Below are 24,231 nucleotides of genomic sequence, written 5' to 3' on the forward strand. Positions count from 1 at the left end.
TCCATCCCCGCAGCCTGTTTGTCACCCTTAGCTTGTCACGGTGACGGGCACAGAGGTACCAACATGGTGTGGCCCCGAGCAGGTGGTAGAGACAGCGCTGGAAAGCTTTGCTCTGCAAAAGCCAGAATCGCTCTGATGGTGCCCTCCTCGAGAGTCCTCTACCTACAAAAAGCCCCTGGGATCACGCTGGAGCGAGAGTTACCTGGCTAGCTCTGCTCCCGGCACCGCTGTCAGGAGGAGACGAGGGGTATGAGGGAGCCAAGGGCTCCCAAACGCAGAGCCTAGATGATCTGAGTGCTTTTGCACATAGACAGGAGGAATCCCCCCTTTCTGGGAGCTTATTTGCACTGATTTTCTGGAGAAAAGCCTGGCTGTGACCTAGATAGCATCCCAGGACATTCAGAGGGGTGGGTCAGAGCTGAGAAATGACAAAGCAAGGGACAGGGGCCAGTTTCTAGGAACCCAGAGGAGACTTCCTCCATCATGCCTCTGCCCCCATTTGCAACCTCTTGGTTGGCAAGACTAAACAGAAGGGAGTTTTTCTTCTTAGCCAGGGTTCGGGGCTGCAGATACAGAGATCTTTCACAGCTTCAGAGTGAGCAAATGGTTTTGGTATTTCCTCCTAGAATGTTATATGAAAGACCAAAAAATGCTAAAAACAAAAATCCAGCTGGCTGCGGTGCAGGCAGTTCCTAGCTTTTCCCTGAATTCTTAGCCAGGCTCAGAGGGAGCAAACTGGGGGTCTGCTGTCCCCTCTGCCAGCCTGGAGTCCCAAAGGGGTGATAATTTACCTCCCCCTCCTGGACCTGGCCCCACATCCCCAGCCTGGAGGACCGACTGCAGGGCGCTCGGTGTGTCCTTCAGCCCCCGTGTCTGCTTTGCTGCTCCCCCACCCTCTCCCTCCATTCCGCATATCTGCGGCTGGATTCCCTATGCGGCTGCTTGGCTGAGCTGCAAACCTGTAATTGATTCCTTTCAGCTGGATGGGACTGTCAGCAGCCCTGGGGTTTTGATGGCACATCTGCAGGCCCCTTACCCACACAGACCAGGAGGCAGCCTGAAGAGAGACAGGCACCAGGCCAGGGACCCAGAGGGTGGACTCTGCCACCCCAAAACCCTTCCACCCTGTGGCCGGGCAGGCTCGGCTCAGCCCCTGGAGACTTGGTGCCATCCTTTGGCAGTCTTGGCTCCCTGTCCAGCTGCCGTGTCCCTCCTCGCTGCTCTTGGCCCCTTTCCCTCACTGCATCGCAATGAGTCATCTTTGCTGAGCTCACCCGCTGGAGCCGCAAGGGAGCTGGCAGGCCTGGCGCCTGCCGGCGCTGAGGGAGGGTCGTGAGACACAGCCCTCCGGCCATGATGTGCAGACACCAGGGCGCATCCTGATTTCTCCTGCCCATCCTTTGACTGGGCACCCAGTCTGGGCACAGGGTAGAAGGAGGGGAAGGCAGCGCACGCAGGCTTCGCTGCAGGCAACTGCAGGTCTGTGCCACGCTCATTTCATGTCTGGCGTGGGGGAGCCAGACAGGGAAAAGAGAGCTTGGCTGGCATTGCCTGGGGATACGGAAAGGTGATGCTGGCCAGACACGCAGTGCCCGATTCTCTAGCGCGTTGCCAGGCCAGCCGGTCCCTGTGCAGTGAATCATGATGAGGAGCAGGCTATAGAGCATCATTTGTGTGAGAAGAGGCAGCCTGCCCACCTGTGCCACGTGTACCCGTGTCTGCACCACCGAGTGCCTGCATCTGCGCGCTGGGGCAATGGCCTGGCTAACCGCCTCTCTCTCTCCCTGCCCAGACTCCCCTCTCAGTGACAGCCGCCGCTGGGCACCTCAGCAGAGAGATGAACCCCACCGTCAGCATCGCTGTCATCCTGACAGGTACAGCTGGCCGACGTGCGTCCCCTCCCTGCTCTCCAGTGAGCTCAGCCCAGAGCAGCCAGGCAAGGGCCAGGAGGCTGCATGGGCATCCCCAGTGCTTGCTGTTCCCTGTCCAACCCCTGCTTGCCTCTCCCAGTCCTCCAGGCTGCCCACTGCCAGATGATCAAGGACCTGAGTGCCTGCTTGCTGGGCCAGAGCCTCCGGGTGGACTGCCGTTATGAGAACAAAACCAGCAACCCCTTGACCTATGAGTTCAGCATCACCAAGGACAACAGGAAGCACGTCATCCACAGCACCATCAGTGTTTCCGAGAACATCTACCGGAGCCGAGCCAATGTCACCATGCACAAGAACCTGGTGTGCCTCTACCTGCAGAGCTTCACCACTAGCGATGAGGGTGTCTACATGTGCGAGCTGAAGGCCACCAACGACTACACCGGCAACCAGATAAAGAACATCACTGTCATCAAAGGTGAGATGGGCAGCGGCACCTGGTCTCTTTCCCTCCTTCTCAGATGCTCCTTGGCTTGGCAGGGCCAGCAGAGAAATCCACAACCCCCTATGGCATCCCCAAACCCTCCCTGAGCCCCATAAATGTTTCCTAACCCTTACGTGCCCCTCCTACTGCAAGCAGAGCAGTCAGCCCCACAGATGGCCTTGCTCTGCCCCATCTCAGACTGCTTAGCCCTGCCTCTCTCAGGCCCTGCCTCGGGTGCATTGCCCAGGTGTCCTCCCATAGGTGATGCTTCACAGTCAGTCCCAGCAGAGGGAACAAGTCTGCCAGTGAAGGACTGAAGGGGTATGTGGTCCGGAGCAGGAGCGCAGTGGAGGTTTTCCGTGCATCCCACAGGAGCAGTCCTCCAGTTGCAGAGCCTTTCATCTTACCTGGTGCCCATCCCCTTGTCACCTCAGTCAGGCACAGGCAGGGTTATGCTTTCCAGGGTCTCTGTGCCCCCAAAAGTTTTGTGGCTACATGGGCACAAGGTGAGAGGAGAAACAAGCAAGGGGCCAGGATAAGAGTTGCTGCATTTCTGTGGCAGAGAAAAGGCAAGAAGCTGAGTCCCAGCACACTTTATAAGACCCAGCCTGATCTCTGTTCCTGAGGGATTTCATTGCGGCTCTTCTCTCCCTCCCTGTTCCCTCTCCTCACAGACAAACTGGAGAAATGCGCCGGCTTCAGCCTCTTGATCCAGAACACTTCGTGGCTCCTGCTGCTTCTCCTTTCCCTGCCTCTCCTGCAAGCCGTGGACTTCGTGTCCCTGTGAAAGGAAAAGCACACATACACACGCACGCACACACTCACGCACGCACACACCGAATACCCCAGCAAACCCGCCTCCCCCGCCAGAACGCAGCCCTTGGAAAGAGAAGCTGAACCGTTTGGAACAAGTGAAACCTCTCTGTGTTATCTCTATATAGCCGTATATCTAACGCTAACCACCGTCCTGTGCCGAGACCCACCATCACACGCACACATGCCCTGCTCCGAAGCATGGTGGCTCCGCTAGGCAGCATTGCTTCTCCCATCGCACCTCCCCGCTCGGTAGGCTGACTGGTTTGCGCATGCTGGGAGCACTGGAGCCTCAGCCCCGCACAGCCCGCTTCTCCCATCCCTTTAACTTTTGGGGTTTGCCTGTTCTCAACTGGGGAAAGACAGCTGGATTAGCAGGTAAGAGAGAGAAATGCTGCGAGAGCGTGCGGAGGGGTCCCTGTGCTGGGTGCTGTGCCCGCAGCCCTTGGAGGAGAGGGGGCTGCCGGCATCCCCAACCCGCCCTGCCCACTAGCCAGGTGCCTTCCTGATTTCTCAGCCTGCTCCTCTCATCCTGAGTCACCCTGAGTTGCCGTGATTGGGAGGGGGCACGAGGCAAGTCGTGTCTCAGAGCAAGCAGGGAAGACACAGAAGGAGCAGGGGAGGCACGGGATGATGCTGAGCCTGGCCAGGCTGGGAGGAGAGAGGGAAGCAGGTCTAGGAGACGCCCGTCAAATGCCCCTGCCTCCTTTGGGCTCTTTTGGGGCCCTGGGAGGCGGCTCACTGCAAATGTGCTTTGGCAACAAGTTTTTCCTAATCTGTTTTTTACAGCTGAGGTGGAAGGGAGGCCTCCTCCAGACATCATCTGGTACCTTTGGGCTGCCCGAGCACGAGACACCACTTGCTCTCCCTGGGGACCAGCCCTTAGCTGTGACGAGAGAATTGCTGCCAACACCCGCTCACAGTGGAGGCAAGCAGAGCCTCTCTGAGCTAGCCACAGCCCTGCCTTCGCCCCTGCTCCCCTTCCTGAGATGCCCGGAGCTGAATCCGGGCAGGCTGGTGGGGAGGGGGCTCCCCTACGGGAGTGTGACCCCAAGGTCTCTGCAGGGACTCCTCTGCACTGTCACCCTGTCTTCCCCGCAGAAACATCTGGGGGCCCCGATCTTTCCTCATGGCACACCTCCCAGTACCTGGCCCTGCTTAGGCTCAGCGGCCTTCCTCCAGCACAGTCTTCCTCCAGTCCCACCATGCTGCTGGGAAGAGCCCATGTGCCCCCTCCCTTCTCCCTCCTCCCTTTCAGCATTTCCTTGTCTCCATTTAAGAGCAGAAAAGGGCCTAAGGGCAGCCCAGCTCTTGGCCACCACCTCAGTAAGGCCAGGACCTTCCCAGGGGTTGGCAAGAGTGGGGAGAGGGACGCCGAGCACAGCCCACATCCTCCAGCCCAGGCCTGCCCTGATGCTCCGTGGGACCCGGAGGAGCCCCCCCCCGCCCCGAAACCTGGCAGCTCCCGGGCAAGGAGCAGCCCAGACGGCCCGTGGGGAGAGAGACCAGAGGGCTGGCCCTGCTGCACCCTTGCTCAGGGGAGGGCACGGGGGCAGAGGAAGATGCAGGCAGGAGCATCTGGGTCCATGGGGTGAGCCCCAGCCCCGATGAGCTACGCCTGCAGCCTGGGCTGTGCCGCCATGGCTGAGAGCAGTTCACAGCAGCTGCTCCCCACTCCTTGCTCTTCTCCAGACACCGCAAGCTGCCTCCTACCCCCATGCCGGTTCCCTGCCCATCCCTGCCTGCTTGCTTGCTGTCTAGTGCTGCTGAGGCCGTGTATAGCTGAGGTCTGGCTGCGCCCAGCTCCCTGGGCTTGCTGGTGAGCGCCGGGGCAGGCGCAGAGCCCAGCCGGCAGAGCGCGGATGCGTCTCGAGTCTCATTTTTTTGTGAACATTTGTAGTTGTTTCCACAGCTTGTCGTAAAAAAAATTCTGTTAAGGGGGAAAAGAAAAGAACCCTACGAAAAGCAACAACAAAAAAAACCTATCCTCCGGGAGTGTTCCTCCGTCTGCACAATAAAACCCTAGGTTGTGTGTTGGAGCCACGGCCACCCGTGTGTGCGGCGGTGGGGCGAGGGGCTGTGGCGGGGCTGGGCTCCAGCCTGCGGTGAGGGCACGGACAGCCTGTGCCCTCAGCCTCCTTGCTGGGGGGGACACCCTTCCTGAGCAGCCCCCACCTTGCGTCCCCCAGGGCCTCCAGCAGCCCGAGCCCTGTGGGAGAGAAGCAGGCAGGGACAAGACTTGCCTTCCCTGGGGAGGATGACCCCCTCCTGCCCACCTGGAGCATGGACCCCTGCGCCCAGGCCCTTTGCCCCTATCCCCTTCCCATCCCTGTCCCTATCCCCCCTGCTCCGTCTCGGAGGCCCCCCACCCCCCACCCCATTGTGAGCTCAGGGCCAGGGCTGCCCACCGTGCCGGCAGGGAGGCAAAGCGGGGTAGGTACGAGCGGGCACCCTGGAGCTGGTCCTGGCCCCGCCATCCTCCGGGGAGGGAATTGCCAGGGCTGGGAGCACATGCGGGAGTGGGCCTGGGTGTGTGCATGCGTCCTGAACCTCCTGGCCCCGGGGCGGTGTGCCTGTCATGCTAGGGTCCTTCCTGCGTGCCCATGCCTGCACGCTGCCTGTGGGGCGGCTGAGGGCCCCCACATCCTCTAGAGCTGCCGGAGCAGCCATGTACAGCTCCCTGCCCGGGGTCAAGATGCAGCCCTGGGAGCTGGGGACCATGGGGCATGCTCACCCTTAGGTTTGGGAGCAGGGCCCTGCCACCACCCCCCTAACACTGCTGGTGACCCCATAGCAGCCTCCCAGAGTGACACCCAGACGCGGTCCTTGTGTGGCCCTCCCTGTTTAAGGGCTGGAGCCAGGCAGGAGGGAGGAAAATGCCACCATAATTGCATCCCTCCTAATTATGCTCAGCAGGTGCTCGCTGAGTCACAGCCACCCAGGTGCCAGCATACCATGAGGCCCCATTGGGTGGGTCAGGCGTCCGGGAGCGGTGCTGGGTGGGTGCCCCGGTATCCCCGTGGAGCCATGAGGGGCGGGTGTTCCTGTGCCCACACAGCCACGCCGGCTGCCCCGTACACACCTTTGCTGCAGGCTTAGGGGGCTCTTCTCCCTATGGCTTGCCCCAAGGGGGGCAAAACCCAGAGCACCCCTTCCCCTCACCTTGATGCTCTGCTCCAGACCTTGCTGGCAGCCACGGGCACCCCCTCTTTCTGCCGCCTTGACCCCCATGCCAATTTGTGTCCCACCTCGCTCCCTCTCTTAACTCCTTCCTTTCCCGCGTGGACCTCCATCTCCCTCCCCAAATCTCTCCCCTCCCCACACTTACCCTCAGTCATCCATCTTCATTCCCACAGCCCCCGCTGCCTCCGCAGCCTCCCCTCCCAGCACCCCCTTGCCATGGGCCACCAGCCCCCTCAGGTTCACGTCCCCTTTAAGCCTCCCGAAGCTGGAATGCGAGAGGAGCATTTCATCGCCCTGTGAGGTCAGATAAAGACACTATATTTATCTAGCCGGTAACCTGAGCCCTGAATTTCTGCGGTGCCGTTTTTACGTGGCCCCACAGCCCTCCAGCTCGGCCCCCTCTGGCCATTGCGTCCGCTCCCTGCAGGGTGGAGGATCTGAGCCGTGGGGTGGCCTGTCCCCTGCAAAGGGCTCGGGTGCTGCCGGCCCCTTCGCATCGCTCACTCTCCTCTGGCCCCAGGGGAAGCGCCCCGAGGAGGCAGGATCGGCTCCCCGCGCTCAGCCCTGCCGGCATCAACCCATGACCGGCCGCTTGCCCCTCACCATGCCAGTCTCGTGCCCCTGACCAGCCGCCGGTCACCTGTCCTGCCGACCAACACGCAGGTGAGTGGAAGGGGTGTCGCGGGGACGCCGGCCCCAGGAAAGGGGGCTGCGGCGTCACAGACTCAGAGGTGGCGGCAAAACTGCCCCCCTCTTCCTTTGGCTGGGTAAAACCATGAGGGAGAGGTTTGTAGTCTCTACATCTCCAGAGAGCAGGTTCAGAGTTCACGCACGAAAACTTGGTAGCTCTCCACCAGCGAGACGCACTCCCTGGCACCCTCCTCATCCCCCAGCGTGGGCAGAGCTGCGTACCCAGGCACTTCCCCAGGGTCCCTTCTTTTTTTCCACCCGCAGACCTCAAAGCAATAACATGCCCTGGGTCTTAAGTCAAGGTTCCCTGTGGGTTTGTGGTTTTACTGCCTGGGGGGTGGCCCGGGAGCAACGAGTAACAGGCTCTGCAGCCGGGTGGGTATGTGTCAGCAGCACAGAGCGAGTCCAGGATGGTGACTCCCAGCCAGCACGCATGGCATGAGTTTGGAGGGTTCTCAGGCCCAGTGGCTGGTAGGGGAAGGGCCCTGGCCAGGCTGGCCCCAGCTGCACGCGTGACCCCGGCCCGGCCCCGCCTCTCTCGGGTTTGAAAGATGGGGGGGGGGGGGCAGTGCTGGAGCAGGGCTTCGAAAAGGGCTGCCAGCAGTGCCCCGGGGCACTGGGGTCTCTATCTGCTGACCGAGGACACCCCTTGGTGACTCTGGCCCCTTGCAGGGAGCAAACACTTTGTAGCACATGCCTCCCAGGGCTGCTCGGGGCCACCCTTCCTAGAGGGCAATGCAGATACCCAGGGGGTTCCCCTCGGGGAATGGGCAGGAGACCATCCCACCCCCCCAGCACTGTCTGCTGGATGTGGAGCCCCTCCACCCCAAACCACTTGAAGGCTGGAGCAGGCAAGGTACTTCACACAGGCTCCCTCCTCTGCCTCCACCGTTGCGGAGGGCTGGGAACTCCCATGTAACCTCCAGGCTGGGACATTGTGTCTCAGGGGACAGGGGACACAGCTCCAAGCCTGCGTAAGCGAGAAGCAGCTGTGCCGTAACACCTTGGATGGAGCCAGTGCTGTGTAAGCTGAGCCCGCTCTGGGGCTCCACGGCTGCTGAGGGGGACAGCTGCCACCGGGCCATGGGCAGGAGGGCTCCAGCAGAGGACAGCGGCTGGAGAAGGAGCAGGGCCTCTGCTCCTCTGCCTCCAGGGTCAAGAGTTTGCCTCCCAGCTTTGGGCTGAACTTCCCATTGGGAAGGCTGCCGGAGCTGGAGGCCGGGGCGGGATTCCAGAGCAGCCCCACAGTGTCCCGGCTCCTGGGTCTCTGGTGCTGGCTGCTGCCTGGCCACGTGATGGTGGACCGGACATTCCTGTGCCTCAGCTTCCCCTGACACCCCGCAAGGATGACGAGGGTGCAGGAGGCCTGACTCAGCCATGCCAGCCCCAGGGTTTTGCCAGGCAGCAGGAAAGCTCAGCACTATTACGGGCAGGGAGGGGCCAGGAAGTGATGGGAGGAACCGGGGTTTTCTCACACCCCCTCAGCTCCTCTGGCTCCTGGCACGCTCTGCTCTCCCGCAGCCCTTGGGTCCGCTCTGATGTGACATGGGGATTCCGCAGCGCAGGCGGTCCTAGCAGATGCAGCAGTCCTCCGTGGTAAGACCTCTCTTCCCGCAATGCCAACGGGTTAGCCGGTGTGTCTGGGGCAGGTTCCCCTTCCTGGGCCCCACATCCCTCCATCAGCTCCCCCGCATCCCCAGGGCACATGCTGCCCTGTGGAGACCTGTCCTGCTGCCAGAAAGCACCTGCTGCCCTCCCGCTCCCGAGCCAGCGGCTCTCCTGGGGGCAGAGGCACCCTGCGCACACCCACAGGGAGCCGCCGCTTGTGCCGGCAGTGGCACGGCACAGCGGCAGGGCACGGGCATCGCTGGCAGTGGGCGATGGCACAGGGTGCCATTGGAGAGCACAGACACTGCTGGCAGTGGGTGATGGCATGGGGCTGTCCCAGCACTGAGGCACCTGTCCCAAGCCCAGATCACCTCTCCTGGCTAGGGGGATGGGGAGCAGGAGCAGCCCAGGGAGGGTCCCTGTACCAGGCTGCTCCGTGTCCCAGCAAGGCAGGCAGCCAGGCATGTGCTCCCTGGGAGCCGAGGGGCTCCATCGCTCTCACTCTGGCGCCCATAGTGGGTGCCAGTCCCTTGGCTGGGGTCCCATATCCCTCTGAGCAAAATTCCCCACCGTGCATGTCAAATCCTGGCTGGCAGAACCACTCCTGGGCTCTCCCAGTGCTGGCAAGGGTGACCGCAGCCTGGCCAGGAAGAGCTGGGTGTTTCGTGGAGTCCTTGCCTGGGAGCAGATTATTCACTCTTCAGCCTCCATTCCCAAACAGGTCTGTGCACTCCACCTTGCTCTTGCTTGTAAATAGTTTCCTCTCCATTGTGGGATGGTTGTTCCCTGGGCAATAACAACAGCAACTGGGATGCAGCCGGCTGGCCAGAAAGCCAGGCTGCTGGCCAGGAGGCCATGGTGGCTGGATGGTGCTTCTCACCACCATCTCCCAAAAGCAGTCCCAGGGCATTTCTGTGCCAGGGTTAGATGGGCAGGGACGGCTGGGGGAGCTGACACCGCAGCCACCTCACCCCTTGCCCCAGTGTGTGTGGAGCCACGGGGGCCTGTCCCCTCAATGCATGGCTCCCTTCTGCCACTCCAGTTTCATGGGGATCACTTTAGGCTGCCTGCCATGGAAAATGCAGGGCACACGCACTGTGGCCACAGCAGGGAGACTCGGTGTGGCTTCTGTCCCTGGGGTAACACTTGCAGAGGGATGCTGCCGGCTCCCCTGGGCAGGGGGTCCCACTGGGGCAGGCATGCCTGGGGACTCCTGGGCTCTGAGCAGGAGCATGGGTCCCCCCCCCAGGGTCAGGCAGGGAGTGACGCTGCGGTGGCTCCTCTTGCCCGGGATCCAGTGCCTGTCCCCAAGCCTGGATGTGCTCTGCGTGCTGCTGGGGCTGCGCAAGGGCCGAGGGCCGGGCCAGGCACCGTCTCCGTCACCTCCTGGCTTGGAGCCGGGCCAGAGCCCGCCCCGACTGGGCTGGGAAAAGCCTTTGAATCAGGGTCATCTCCCGGGTGACTGGAGACTCTCGGAGCCACATGAGCCACTGTCCTGCCAGGGAAGGGACGCCAGGCACCCGGGGAGCGAAGCGCCAGCAACACTAGGACAGAGGAGCTCGGCTGGGGTACTGCCCGCCCCAGTGCCAGCCACAGCCCCAGGACAGGTAGGGGACCAGCCATCAGCCTGCCAGCGTGCATGCCAAGAGCAAACTTTCCCCCGGCTCCAGACAGCCTGCATTTGCAGGCACTGGAGGCTGCTGCCTGCCATGCTGCCCTGTCCCAGCTCCAGGCTGGCTCCGCGTATGCTCTGGGCGCCTCTGTCCCTAGCCCTGCATGCTCCTCTCCAGCCCCGTGCAGGTGCCATGGGGCAGAAGCCACCCACCAGCTCCCTGTGGGGACCGAGTGCTGGGCTGTCACCCACCCCTACAGGCTGGCTCTGCCTGACTGGCGAGGGGACAGCAGCCGCCTCACTGGGAGGACTTGCATCGGCTTGAATAACTGATGGGAGGCTAGCAGGGGGCAGCCGCAGCAGGGAGACGAGCAGGCTGCTTGGGTGGTCAGGCCTCCGCAATGAGGGGATCCCTGGCTGTCCGCACAGTACCCCAAGGCCCCTGGGTGGTTGTGGCTGCACCGAGGTCTTCACCCACTGCCTGGTGCCGGGCTCCAAGTGATGAGCAGGGATGGACAGCTAGGAGTCCTGTGCTGACTTCCTGACCTTGCCTCCGTTTCCCTCTCAGCCCAATGGTGAGGGTTTGCAGCAAGCTGGAAATGCCAGCCCCTTGCCAAGCCCCAGCGCTCACTCTGAATAACCAGGGGAAGGTGCTGGGCTGGCTGGATCGGTCCATCCTGCCTGCCTATCTCAGCCAGAGTTGGGCCTAAGCATCATGACTATGACCAGGCAACTGCTTCCCATCTGGAGGAGCAATGGGGACATCTCTCCAGCCTCAAGAGTGGGACAGCCTCGGGACAGTGTGGCAGGGACGCCAGGGCCAGGGCAGAGGTGTCCGCTGCAGTCCTTTGGCTTCAGTGACTGTGGGTGCCAGGATGCTGGGTGCCTCTGGCTGTGCCCCAGGGTTCACTTCTGTGGTAGAAGGTGCCTGAAGGCACATGGGTGGCAGTGCCAGCTGGGCTCCGCTGTCCCAGGCTCTCCAGGAGGGCTGGGAGGTGGCAGGAGCCATGGCCACACTGCACCCACAGCCCCCCTGCACCCTTCATTCCCTGGGTTCCCACTGTTGCCTGCCCACCCCTCCCAGGGTCTCCAGGCAAGGCAGGAGCCAGCAAGCTACTGGGTGAATGCTGGTGGTGGATGCCCCAGTGCTGACCATGGCCCCGTGGAAGCTGACCCCCGGGCTCTTCTCTTGCAGTCGATGCCTCCAGGAGAGCCCGCTGAGCCCCAGCCTCCAGCATGTCCCAGCTCTCCTCCACCCTGAAGAGGTACGTCGACTCGTCCCGCTATGCCGAGACCACGTACAGCAAGGTGCCCAGTGGCTACAGCTCGTACACCTCCTATGGATCCACCTTGGCCACATCCTATGCAGACAGCAACAAAATCGGCTTCAAAACCAGCTACCTGGGCTCCCCCCGCTACCACCACACAGGACTGTCCCCAACCAGTGGCTATGACAGTAGCCGGCTGCCTCTGTACCCCGACTCCAACATCTGCCTGAGCCCCACATACATTCGCACCCGGCCGCCGGGCAGCGGGCTGAGCGGGGGTGCATGCTACACCTTCGCAGGGGCCCCCAGCAGCCCCCCGGGCTACCTGCCCACCACAGCACCTCTCAGCCGTCGCAAATCCATCAGCCACTCGGACCTGGCACGGGAGTTTTCCGGGCTGCACACCTCGGACAGTGCCTACTCGCCCACCCTCGGCCCCCTCAGCACCCGGGGCCGCCAGGAACTCGGCACCCTGCAGGGTCTCTACCAGGCTGCCACACGCTCCGACTACGTCCGTGGCTACCTGGAGAGCTACGGGAGGAAAAGCAGCCATGGCAGCCTCCCCACGGGCCCCCTCAGCCCCTCACAGGCCTCCTTCAGCTCTGCCCTGCCTCCCTCAGGCACACACTGCGCCAGCCAGCCCTGCGAGAGGAACGATGGCTACTGCGACATGCCCGCCCGGGACCCCACGGTACGTGGCGCCTGCTGGGGATGGGGGACAAAGCTGCGCTGCAGTGGCATATGTGGACCATGCCTGCTTGCACTGAGCCGGGGAGACCGAGGCACCTTGCACGCTCTCCCTGGGAATCTCGGTGCGTTGCTCCGTGCCTCAGTTTCTGCATTTGTGCCACGCAGGGCTGCTGCTGACCTTTCAAGCCGCCCTTGCTGGCACAGCAGTCCTGGGCCAGAGCTGCTGAGACAGCCATGTGCGGGCAGGCAGGTGTCCTCTGAAGGGCTGTGCTCCTCACTGCCTGCACTGCTGGGAGCACAGCTCCCGGGGCTCCCCACGGGTGCTTTGTGGCTAAGGGTGCCCATGTGCTGGCAGGAGCGCGTGCGCCGCACCTTTCTGCATGCATGCGTGACAGCGGGTGATGGCACATGCGGGCAAACTCACACCCCTGTGCGTGCAAACCTGCATGGGTGCACCCAGTGAGCTGTGTCCCCACACAGCTGGCTGTGCCCACAACCCCTGCCCTCTGCTCCCTCCCAGCCCCGGTCCAGCGTGGGGCCAAAGAGGGTTTCCTGCTGCCTCGTCCCAGCTGGAGAAGGTGACATGACCGGGCTGGGCACTCACCCTGCTGGAGACACCCAGCTGGGAAGGCTGGTTTGGCTGGTGCTGGCTCTGGCACAGTGACTCAGTGCCCAGCTGTCAGTCAGGTTTTTCACCAGTGCCCTGTGATGCCTGATCCCTGGCATGGTCTATTGCTGCCATCTTGGGGCCCTGTGCCCCAGCCCCCAGCATGGGTCGTGGCAGCCAGGGAAGCAGCAGTTTCTCCATGGCAGTGGCTGCTCCGTACAGCATCACACGGTGACAGGCACTCCATGCCCCAGGTATCAATCAGTGCTGCACCATCCCCAGAGCCTCAGCCCGGGCCGGGAGCAGGCATCACACATGCAGCCCGGCTCAGGCGCGCAGGGGAGCAGCCTGGTAATTTTCCACTCAGGTTTTCTTCCAAGATCTGGTCAGGCTCTGCCCGCGTTGTCTCCCGCTCCATTTCCAGTCAGCATTCGTTCACCCATGGTGGAGGCCAGTCTGCCCTGGCGCAGGGTCTGACCTGCTCTTTGTTTCCCTGCGGTTCTGTCCCACCATCGCCCAACAAACAGGGAGGATAAGGGCTGGGGGATTCTTTTCTGCTTCCCTGCAAGCTGGAGAGGAAGCTCTTCCCCTTTTCAGCCAGTGCCCCTACATCCCTCCCTGTGCCCAAGGGCCTGGGAAAAGGGCTGTGGGAGCAGCCTGGAGGTCTGGCCCATGCCCTTGGACTGGGGAGGTACAGCCGGAGGCATGGGGTAGGGAGGAGACGTGGCCGCTCCTGCACGCCACATGCCCACAGCTGGGGCTCAATGGGGAAGGTCTCCCCCCTGTTCCTCCAGAACCGCCCGTCCCATTTCTAGCAGGTCCGGCTCCCCGCTTCCCTCTCCCTGGTGCTCATCCGGGTTTTAAACACCCACCTCAGCCCCTAGGCATGAGAGCGGGGGCAATGGAGGGGGTGCGGCATCACAGCCTGCTGCCAGCATCTCGCCTGCCCCTTCCTCCGCACCCTCCACCCCAGAACCAGCTGCACCACATGCAGCATCAGCAGTACCCTGCCCTGGTGTGGGACCCCCTGTGCCCAATCTACCTGGTCCCTGGCCCCCAGCCCTGGGGCGAGGGAGCAAGCTGGGGGGCCTGGGTGAGTGGAGGAGCCCTGCTGTGGAAGGGAATTCCTGCCTCCCCCTCCCACACCAGGCCCTGGTAGGGGGGACCAAGGGGGGACCCAGCAGCCATGGGCACTCACTGAAGCCCTTGCCACCACTGCTAGGGCAGGGGTCCCCACCCCCAGGTGCCCACACACCACTCCGATGTGGGTGCCAGCCTGCTGCCATGGGATGGCCATGGGACAGCAGGGGCTGCGCTACTCCCAAACTGCAGCCTTGTGGTCTTCATGCAAACGCAGCCAGAGGTTTTCCAGCCAGGGCTGATGGGTGGCAAAGGTGAGCAGGGCTTGGCAGCTGGAACAGGGTGCTGGGGCAGGCACCCGTGCCCCAGGCAGGTAGGGAGGCTGGATCAGCGACACTGGCTTAGGTTTCCTTGGTGCTTTGATGAGCACACCTGCTATTTTCCACTCCTGTGCTTTTTTTCCTCCCTTTCCCAAGCCGGGAAGCAAATGTACCGATCATAAAACAGACTTGGGTGCCTGCAGTCGTGCCAGGTGCCGGAAACAAGTGCATGTTGCAGCCCCGGCACTGCCATCGGTTCTGCCCCATTACCCAGCCCTGAGGGCAGTGCCAGCAGCACCCACTCCCGCCGGAGCCAGGGCATGGCGGGGCTGGCTCAGTGCCTCCTCCCATCCCTTCTTCCCCAGCCACCTCCTGCCTTTGCACCACATGAACCATCATCCACAGGAGTTTGCAGCCGGGAGGCGAGGGTGCCCACATTTGTTCTTACCCACACCATCACTTTGCGCCTCAGTTTACCGTCCCGCAGGGCAAAGGGAGGCGCGTGCAGCTGCAGCGAGTGGCCATGCCTGCCAAGCCGCTGGCTTCGCGCAGGGCCGTGCTTGCTCCCGGGAAGGGTAGGCTGGCGGGGGGCAGGACTGGGGCTGTGCCGCCCCATTAACCACCCTGGGTGAACATAGGGTCAGAAGGCCAGAGCCACCCACAAAATCGCCGGCAGCTCTCCGCAGTCCCATCCTGAGCAGCTGACGTCTCTGGCCTGCAGCCAGTCCTGGCCCTGCCTGCCTTCATGGTGCCAACCGGGCCTGTGGCAACCTCTGCCCGTGGCAGAAGGTCACCGCTGCAGAGGGGACAGCTGAGGGCAGGGAGCTGGCTCTGAGTGATGCCATCCCACCGGGGCTCCCCTTCTCTCTCCTGCTCCAGCCTTTCCCTGAGAGCCTGCATGCCGCTCTGGCTGGAGGCAAATTTGGTCCTTGGCCCAGGGCACCTGATGTCACCGGGGCACAAGGTTCAGCAGGGGATGTGGCTGAATGCCACCCCTCTTGCCACGGAACCGGCTTTGCTGGCACGGTTGCATCCTCATGGAGAGTGCTGCACTAGCACCCTGCACAGCGCTCGGGGCAGGCTGTGCACTGGGGTACACCCTGCCCTGCCCCCGGGCCACCCACCAGGCTGCAGGGCAGGGTGGCGGGAGCCCTGGCTGGCATGTGCAGCACTGGTATGATGGTACACGCACTGGGGAGCTGTGCCATGGCCCCAGGGCCCAGGATGTGACCTGCAGGGGCTGTGGGAGCGCATTGCAGGGCATCCACACCGTCTGTGCGAGGCTGGTGGGGTGTGCACCCCCGTGCGCGCACTGTGTCCCTGTGTGTGTACGGTGTACACACTGTGGGGTGTGTATATATATACACATGTGCGCACACGCAAGCAGGGATTACGACGAGCATCCTGTTGTGATGCAAAAAGCCCTGGCCCTGCAGATGAATAACGCTGCAAGATGCCTCCTCAGATATTTTTGCTGGTGCCAAAAATAGTCTCCCTCCCTCCCCCCCCAGTCAGCCCCTCCACTGGCTGTGCAGAGCTTGTGCCGCGGACAGGGGAGTCTGCATCTGCAGCAGTTAGGATTCAAACAGCAGCCACTGGCTCTGGCTTCGGGTGTATTGGTGGGGGCTAGCATGGGAGGAAAGCAGCCTCTGCTCGGTGCCTCCAACCCCCTCAGTGAGGCTGGAGGCTCTGGCTGTCTTCAGAGCAGCCTGAGCGCACTGCACTCCCTGCCTCTGTCGCCCATGGAAATTTCCCTGAGCGGGCGGGTAAGACACCTGGGCATGCACAGCAGTCACAAGCCTCCGTCGCTCGCCCTGCTGCGGTCAGAGGGGTGAAGCAGAGGGAGATGCAGGACTAGGACGCAGGACGCCCGGGCTCCCTGCCAGCCTCCGCATCTGCCCTTGCTGCAGGAGAAGAGCCGGAGCCTTTCCCGCTCCATGCCTCGGTTTACCCAGCACCCGGAGGGGAGACACCAGATGGGGTCTTTGCTTCACACAGGATTTGGAGGGAGTTTTCCCCCAGCGAAGGAAGCAAGGCACTGAAATACCCTCTGAGCTCAGTACCAATGCATCCCCCGAAGAGGGGGCTATGCACGGTCTGCTGTCGCTCAGTTCCCCCAAAATGGCACTGCCCGGGGGCCCGGCATCGGCCCTGCAGGGAAGGCACACGCCCGGGAGCCCCACAACCCTCTGAGACAGCCCTCAGCCCCTCTCCGGGTACAGGCACCCCCTGCACCCACACGCTGTGGCAGTGCCCCAGTTTTACCGAGCCCGTTTTGGCGAGCGACCCCCAGCCGGGGCAGACCCGCTCTCTGCCGAGCACCCACCCAGCTCAGTCCTGGCAGCAAGCGTGCCCAGGGCAGGGGAGCCGGTCCCATCAGCCCTAGTCCCCAGGAGGGGGGGGGGGGAGCCCCCGGGGAGCAGGCGCCCCTCCGGCTGCCGCCTCGCACCGAGTGCCCCGTTGCCCCCGTGACGCCGGTGTCGGGGTGTTGGGGGCCGGGCACCCCGGAGCGCGGGGAGCGCTGCTGCCCAGAGCTGCCGACAGGGTCGGAGGATGCGGGGGGGCTCCCCCCCCCCCCTTCCGAAGGGCCCCGCCCGTCCTGGGGCCCTGCCGCTGCCAGGGGCTCGGCGTGCCGGCAGCGCGGCCCACGGGCGCAGCCGCCCCTCGCGGGCCCCCTTGGCTCCCAGCTCGGCTGTACCACGCGGTGCGGCGGGGGCTGGCCGTCACGGAGCCCGGCTGCCGCCTCTCCCTCCACCCATTTGATGTCAGAGCCGCTCAGGTGCCGTCAGCCCCAGAGCCGGCACCGGCTCCGGGCACCGCACGCTCTGAGCGCGGCGGGGCTCCGGCGAGGCCGGGCACCTGACCCCGTGCCCCAGGCCTCAGCTGGCCCGAGGCGAGGGGCGCCCACCCGGCACCCCCCTCCCCGCCGCTGGCCCTCGCCCTCCGGCCGTGCCCGCCAGGGCCGTCATGAGGGACTCGTACACGGTGACGCTGCCCGAGGAGCCCCCCACGCTCCCCGACCTTCACAAGGACCTGCGTCCCCGCACCTCCATGCCAGGGTCCCTGCTGGTCTCCACCTTCGTCGGGCTCGTCCTCAACAAGACCAAGGTACAAGCCCTGCGGCTGCCTGCAGCCCCTGCCCTCTGGCTTGGGGGGCAGAGAAAAGGGCGCGGGGAGGGGGCGGCCCCTGCCCTCGCCGGGGAGCGCGGGGTACCCCACGGCATCCCCCTTGCTAGAGGATGGGGTGCCCGGGGGGGGGGGGCCCGTCCTGGCTGGCCACGGGCGTGAGGTGCTGCGGTGTCCCGCAGGAGGGGCAGGGAGCAGGTGAAAGCACGTGTCAGGACACCTGGGTCCCTCTCCCAGCCCTGCCCCTGCGGTGACCTTGGCCAGGTACCTGTGTCCCAGCCTACCCACCGCAGGAAGGGGGCTCCTGGCCATGCCAGCCCCTTGGCAGTGTCGCTGGACCGAGCGTGGCTGTCCCCGGAGCCACAGCGCTGGGGCAGATCTCCCCCTGCGGGGACAGGAGAGGCGAGCGGCAGGGAGGACAGGGTCTGGGCACTTATGTAAGTCTGGCTGCTCGGGCTCTCCTGCTGCCCCAACAGGCACTTGGCATGCAGACCCGGATGGGGCAGGACAGTCCAGATCTTGTCCCTTGTCCCCATCCCTTGTCCCTCATTCCCCTCCTGCAGTGCAGCCTCGGGGACTGCCCAGCTGCCACCGCGTGAGCCAGCTCTCCTTCACCGCCTCTGAGCAGCGAGCGCCGTGTCCTAGATAAAGCCCTGGACGGGCAAGGGAGATTAGCTGGAGTTGAGTCACCCAGGGGAGGGAAAACCGGGGGGGGGGGGGGGAATAAGACCTCAGTGCATACAGGCTTGTGCCATTGTATGGGAACACCTGCCCCCCCTGCTCCTCCACCAGCCCTGGCCCTCCCCTGGGTTGCTTCAGGCTCTGCGAGGGCAGCCTAGGTAGCACGCAAATGCCAGGTCCATGGGGAGGTTTGCGCCCACATTGGCGGGACACTCCGGTCCCTCCTGGCACACAGCGGGAGCTGCCCGAATAGGGCAACTGGATGAGCAGCATCCTGGTGGGGGTGGCTGGGGCACATTGGGGCAGCTCCCAGAAGTTGCTGCTACCCCCCGGCACCGTGACCTTCCCTGCAATAGGCATGGGGACGTGAGCAGCAAGCCTTTGGCGGGGGGTTGGCCCCTTCAAGGGATGTAGGCTGTTGGGACACAGACCCACATCTCCTGCTGCCTGCTCAGCCCCATCTGCTCAGGAACCAGAGCCAGGCCAGCTCCTCCAGCCATGGTGTGCCACTGACCCGCCACGGCCTGCTGGCACCCCTTGCCTAGCTGAGCCTGCTCCGCGGCCTGGGTGTCCCTGCCAGGGGATAAGTGGTGGGCTTGCCTGGCACTTTTGCAGTGGCACCCCCGGGCACTAAGCGCCGCGGCCGGCCATGGATGGAGACAGCCCTGGTGCGCTGGGCTGTGCAGGGGCACTCGCATGGCACACAGGGTACCCGGTCGGTCCGGCAGAGCCACGTGCGCCCACACAGGGTGGCCGAGTCCCCGCTGGTGCTGGTCCCCCCTGCGGTGGGTGATGCCTGCACCGTCGCTAAGGAGCACGTGTAACTGGATCTGGGTTATTTTGGGCTGCTGTCAGGGCTGGGTGCTCAGCACCTCCCACACACGCACCAGCTGCTGCTATTTCAGAGCTGCTGGGCCCCCTCCCCTCCTCTCCTCCTCCCCCTCCTCAGGCCTGGGGTGGGCAGCTGGGGCGTTTGCTTGAGGATCCTTAAAACCTGGGCAGCTGGGGGGGCACGATCAGCAGTCTGATCCTGCAAGCCCTGTTGCCCTCCCTCAACTTGCTCCAGGCACAGCTCCAGGGCCGTTCATCCCACCACTACTCTCTGTGCTAGGCTCACATGGAAGGCTGGGAGCAGGACCCCTGGGCTCCCACCACTCATCCCCACCAGCACCCAGTCCCCCATGCTGCAAGAGGGATAAGCAGCCCTGTGGCTCCCCAGACCCCTCTGCAATCTCGGTCTCTCCAGCAAAGAGTGGCGATGCCTCCTTGCCCCAGCACCCAGCTGCCTGTGCCCATCTCTGCTTGGCGTGAGTCTGCCTGGCTCAGGAAGTAGCTGGGGACCTCAAAGAGCCCCATGGCACAGGCGCAGCCCAGCCAGGCCAGCAAGCAGTTGGGAGGGCACCGCTGGGCGTGCAGCCCCGTTCACTGGGCTGACTGCCGCAGGGCTGGGCTTGCACTTTCCCAGGTGGACTTTATCCCATAAAACAGCTGTGCCAAAGTCTGTGCTGCACTTGTGCCGGCTGTCCTGGAGAGGACACCCGGTGTGGACAAGGTGGGCAGCAGTGGGGCACCATGCACCTCCTGCAGCCATGGGGCCAGCACGGGGCACTGCAACCCCCCAGCTTCCCGGGCCACAGGGCTGGCAAGGGGAGATAACAGGAGCGGCTGGCCTGGCCTGCAGCCCAGGGCATGGGGCAGCAGTGTCGCCAGGCAGGGAGAACTTTGACCCCTGTGTTGCCCTGGGCCAGGGAGCCAAGCAGCAGCAGCCAGGCAAGCAGGATGGGGTAGGCCAGCCGTGGCTTCCCGCTGGCTCCTTGGCCACAGTCCTGCATACAACTGGTGCAGAGAGCAGCCATGGTGCTGGCTCTGCCCATGGTGCTCACAGGGGGATGGCGCCTCTGCTTGCACTTGAGGGTCTGCTCCACACGGACGTCCGTGGCCCGTGGTCTCACTGGGCTGCCGACAGGCACAGCCAGCCTGTGCCAGGCACTGTCTCAGACCTGTTCCCTCTCTCTGCAGAGCTCCAAGGCGGTGCAGGGACTGACCGGCTTGCGAAACCTCGGCAATACGGTGAGTGCTTACCCGGGTACTTGGCTGCGCGGCCCCAGATTGCACCGTGCTCTTCTGCAGGCACATCTGTGGGGCAGTGGGGAGCCCTGTCCCTTCACCTCGCCCCCAGCACCCACACTTTCACCCTGGCGGCTCCCTGCACCCCACTCCCAACAGTGCTGGCTGAGGAAGAGGTTCCCGTGTTCTGCACTGCTTCGTCCCTATCCTCTGCCCACCCGCCCCAGGTGTCCCCCTGCCACCGCCTGCCTCCCTCTGCCTCCCGTTGCCATGGTTTTCTCTTCTGCCTCCTCCAGTGCTTCATGAACTCCATCCTGCAGTGCCTGAGCAACACCAAGGAGCTGCGGGATTACTGCCTGCAGAACCAGTACCTGCGGGACCTCAACAACAACAGCCGCATGCGCACTGCACTCATGTCAGGTAACCCTCAGTCACCAGCCCCTGGCTCCACACCCTGTGGGGCTTCCTTGCAGCACATCCCTGTAGCACATCCTTGCCCCCCTGGGCCACCCCATGTCCTGGGGGATGCCCACCCAGAGGTCGGTGCTTCTCCCCAGCCTTGCTGGGGCAGGCACTGTGCTGTGGGTGCCCAGCCAGTGGGAAGATCAGGTCCCGTCTCCAGAGGGCACAGGGCTGGCCACAGGGACCCCAGGGTGGGGTGCTGAGCTCTCCCCTGGAGGGCACAGTAATGCCATGCCACCAGAGCTGGCCAGGGCCAGCTGTGCTGCTGACCTGCCTCTCTGCCCACAGAGTTTGCAAAGCTGATTCAGCTGCTCTGGACCTCGTCCCCCAATGACAGCGTGAGCCCCTCCGAGTTCAAGACACAGATCCAGAGATATGCTCCCCGTTTTGTTGGCTACAAGTAAGGGGTGTTGGTGCAGGGGTGGCAGAGGGAAGCTGACCCCTGCCACTGCTCACTGGCCATGCCCTGTGTCTTGCAGCCAGCAGGATGCACAGGAGTTCCTGCGGTTCCTCCTTGATGGGCTGCACAGTGAGGTGAACCGTGTGCTGGTGCGGCCACGGGCCAGCACGGACACCCTGGACCACCTCCCGTAAGTGCTGGCTGGGGCAGAGGCAGTGGACGAGCCCCACAGACAAGCTCATTGCCTGCGAGCCCAGCCCAAGGACAGTGACCACGCGGGTCCCTCTGGGCTGGGTCGCCAGAGCTGGTGTCCCCCAGGCCACACTCGGCACCGCTCTGTCTCCCCATCTCTTGCAGTGACGATGAGAAGAGCCGCCAGATGTGGAGGAGGTACCAGGAGAGGGAGGACAGCCGCATTGGCGGTGAGCAGGGCCATGGGGAGAGGAGGGCAGGGCTGGACTGGTAGTGGGGCTGTGAACCGCGGGTCTCACCCTGCTTTGTCCCATCCCCACCAGACCTCTTTGTTGGGCAGCTGAAGAGTTCGCTGACCTGCAGCGAGTGCGGCTACTGCTCCACAGCCTTTGACCCCTTCTGGGACCTGTCCCTGCCCATCCCCAAGGTAAGGGGTCCCCACTAACCCCCAACTCCCTCCCACACACACCCTGTCCCTGACTCATGCTGTGCTCCCACAGAAAGGCTACGGGGAGGTCACCCTCATGGACTGCCTACGGCTCTTCACCAAAGAGGATGTGCTGGATGGGGACGAGAAACCGGTATGGGGCATGGGGCACGGGGGCAGGTGGGCTTGCCTTGGTGCAGGCTGGGCCCCTTTCCCTCCCATGCCTGTGTTGCCAGGACTGATGGCTCGGTGCCCGGTGGGGCTGGCCTGGCCTCACTCTCTTGCTTGTGCTGTTTGTCTCCCGCAGACATGTTGTCGCTGCAAAGCCAGGACAAGGTGCACAAAGAAATTCAGCATCCAGAAGTTCCCCAAGATCCTGGTGCTTCGTATCCTTCAGACAGAGGGACAGGGCCAGGGGGTGCTGGTGGGGGGCAGGTGGTTCCTCATGGGCTCCTCTTTGTCCCTCGGCTCCTTGACATGACCCCCCAGACCTGAAGCGCTTCTCAGAGGCCAGGATACGAACAAGCAAGCTCACCACCTTCGTCAACTTCCAGCTGAAGGACCTGGACCTTCGGGAGTTTGCCTCGCAGAGCTGCAGTGAGTGCCAGGCCCTGCGTGCCTCCAGCCCAGCCCTGGGCTCCCGGAGGCTCCTGGCTGGGTCCTTCATGCCCCCCAGGGTGCTGCAGCCTGTGGCAGGGGGCAGAGGCACGGGGGGTGGGAGCCACAGACATCTAGGGTGCTGGTCCCTTCTGGTCCCAGCTCCATGCTGGCATGTTGGGGGGCAGCGGGGCAGCAGCTGGCACGGCTGAGCACCACCCTTGCTCCCCACAGACCACGCCGTTTACAACCTCTACGCCGTCTCCAACCACTCGGGCACCACCATGGGGGGACACTACACTGCCTACTGCAAGAGCCCCGTCTCCAGCGAGTGGCACAGTTTCAACGACTCCCGGTGAGGCTGCGTGTGGGACAGGGGCGTCTGCGGGGTTGGGGCGAGCAGGGACTCCCTGCCCAGGGCATCCTCGTGCCTCATCCCCATTGATCACAGCACATCTCCCCATCTCCACAGTGTTACCCCGATGTCATCCAGCCACGTCCGCAGCAGCGATGCCTACCTGCTCTTCTACGAGCTGGCCAGCCCATCCTCCCGCATGTAGCCAGCCCTGCCTCCCTGGGGACCCCCTGCACCACCCCTCAGAGCCGGCCCCTCCAGGTTTCGGCCATTTGCCCCCCCAGGTGCAAGAGGGAGGTGAAGAGGAGAGACCCTGAGGTGGCTGCAGTGGGAGGCTGAAGGCAGCCAGGAGCAAATCCTAGGCAAGGACACCCCAGCTCTGAATTGAGGAGGGCAGCCTGCGGCAGGGCAGGGCCCAGGCAGCTCAGGCACCTCCTGGTCGCTGGCATTTGGTTTTTACCTTGGGGTACGTTTTAGTTTCTTTCTTTTCTTTTTCTTTTTTTTTTTTTTTCCTTTTCTTTTTTTTGTTGGTGTGTAATAAAAATACCGAGCAGGGGACTCTGCGGGCATGGGACTGCCTGCCCCATTGACTCAGCCAGGACCTCTGCTCCCCTGGCGGAGCACCCAGAGCTGGGAACCCAGGAGAGCCTCCCACATCCCTCCTGGCCTCTTGGCACTCCCATTCTGCTTGGCTGTCCCAGAGGATTCGTGAACTGCTCCCAGCCTCCTCCCGGCACTCCTGAACCTCCTGGCAAAGGACCCCAGCCCTTCTGTTGCCTCCGTCCCATCTCAGGCAGCACATTCCCACCAGCTGCCCCATGCACACTCCTCAAAGCAGCCTGAGTTCAGGCCCGGACTCATGGACAGGAGGGAAGAAAACATTTTGTGGAATTTATATGTATTTATAGTGGACTTCGCTTAACCTGGAGCACCCCACCGCTTCCTGGCTCGCCAGGGACTTGTGCTGGGGGATGCTTTGGGTAGGTTTTTACCTGCCTCCTCATACAACGGTGCCTTAAACCATTTAGGGGAGCGGGACGCCATTGGGGTTGCACAGGAATGTCCATCCTGTGGAGCAGAGGGAGGGGAGGACAGTGGCTTTCCGAGACCATCTGCAATTGGGGCTTTTTTCTTCCTGCGATCAGGAGCCCCCCTGGGTGCCTGGGGATGCGCGTCCCCATCTGCCCTGCTGCTCTATCCTCCAGCTAGCAAATGCCAGTGGCCTTTTTAGCCTTTTCTCTAATTTATTCTCCTCCCCATCCTGCCTTGCCTGAGGTGCAATGGGAGGAGAGATGGGCCTGACCCAGCACAATCCCAGCCCCAGCCCGCCAGGCAGCTACATCCCACCCAGCAACCCGTCCTGCTTCGCCCTCACTGGCCCTGCGGGCACAGGCTGAGCACTCTCACGCCATGAGCATCCCGCCCAGCCTGGGGCATCCCGGCGGGGCTCAGGGGAGGGCAGGCCAGGATGGAGGGGCTGCCCGCGGCAGGTACCGGACTGGGGCAGCGTTGCTGCTTGGCAGGTGGCTTGTTTACTGTGTAAGCAAGATGGGTGGGAAGTGTCTCGTACAAGGGAGACTCGTGCAGGAATAAATTTTAGCTTGAACAGAGCGCTGTGTACATGTGCGTGTCTCTGGGTGGGCAGATGAAGGACTGTGGCTCCAGCAGCGGGAGGGAAACCGCCACCGGTGCCGGAGCAGC

The 24,231-nt window shown here is 63.4% G+C and overlaps 2 protein-coding genes across 3 annotated transcripts; both read left to right on the plus strand.

Moving 5' to 3' along the window:
• Positions 1 to 1,793: 1,793 nt before the first annotated feature.
• On the plus strand, positions 1,794 to 3,521 carry THY1 (Thy-1 cell surface antigen). 2 transcript variants are annotated; one of them, XR_775269.1, is made up of 4 exons: positions 1,794 to 1,874; positions 2,011 to 2,346; positions 3,027 to 3,217; positions 3,383 to 3,521. XR_775269.1 is itself a non-coding variant. In XM_010581447.1 (3 exons), the coding sequence occupies exons 1-3, from the start codon at positions 1,838 to 1,840 to the stop codon at positions 3,137 to 3,139; spliced, it is 486 nt and encodes a 161-aa protein (XP_010579749.1). In that variant the 5' UTR covers positions 1,794 to 1,837; the 3' UTR covers positions 3,140 to 3,325. The 2 variants fall into 2 exon arrangements, 1 of the variants encoding a protein (XP_010579749.1); XM_010581447.1 differs by lacking the exon at positions 3,383 to 3,521 and having other exon boundaries at positions 3,027 to 3,325.
• A 7,973-nt stretch (positions 3,522 to 11,494) lies between these two features.
• USP2 (ubiquitin specific peptidase 2) lies at positions 11,495 to 22,735 on the plus strand. The gene is made up of 12 exons (XM_010581448.1): positions 11,495 to 12,217; positions 20,050 to 20,100; positions 20,394 to 20,517; positions 20,848 to 20,959; positions 21,039 to 21,149; positions 21,317 to 21,381; positions 21,475 to 21,578; positions 21,652 to 21,732; positions 21,886 to 21,964; positions 22,068 to 22,175; positions 22,410 to 22,530; positions 22,648 to 22,735. The coding sequence occupies exons 1-12, from the start codon at positions 11,495 to 11,497 to the stop codon at positions 22,733 to 22,735; spliced, it is 1,767 nt and encodes a 588-aa protein (XP_010579750.1).
• The last annotated feature ends 1,496 nt before the right edge of the window (positions 22,736 to 24,231 follow it).

The sequence above is a fragment of the Haliaeetus leucocephalus genome, unplaced genomic scaffold, assembly GCF_000737465.1.
Source record: "Haliaeetus leucocephalus isolate CR32 unplaced genomic scaffold, Haliaeetus_leucocephalus-4.0 Scaffold773, whole genome shotgun sequence".
Lineage (NCBI taxonomy): Eukaryota > Metazoa > Chordata > Aves > Accipitriformes > Accipitridae > Haliaeetus > Haliaeetus leucocephalus.

Coding starts and splice junctions, on each gene's coding strand:
- THY1 (XM_010581447.1), top strand. CDS start 1,838: ATGAACCCCACCGTCAGCATCGCTGTCATCCTGACAG. Junction 1,875..2,010: donor CATCGCTGTCATCCTGACAG/GTACAGCTGGCC, acceptor TGCCTCTCCCAG/TCCTCCAGGCTGCCCACTGC. Junction 2,347..3,026: donor GAACATCACTGTCATCAAAG/GTGAGATGGGCA, acceptor CTCTCCTCACAG/ACAAACTGGAGAAATGCGCC.
- USP2 (XM_010581448.1), top strand. CDS start 11,495: ATGTCCCAGCTCTCCTCCACCCTGAAGAGGTACGTCGACTCGTCCCGC. Junction 12,218..20,049: donor TGCCCGCCCGGGACCCCACG/GTACGTGGCGCC, acceptor CTCTCTCTGCAG/AGCTCCAAGGCGGTGCAGGG. Junction 22,531..22,647: donor CACAGTTTCAACGACTCCCG/GTGAGGCTGCGT, acceptor CCATCTCCACAG/TGTTACCCCGATGTCATCCA.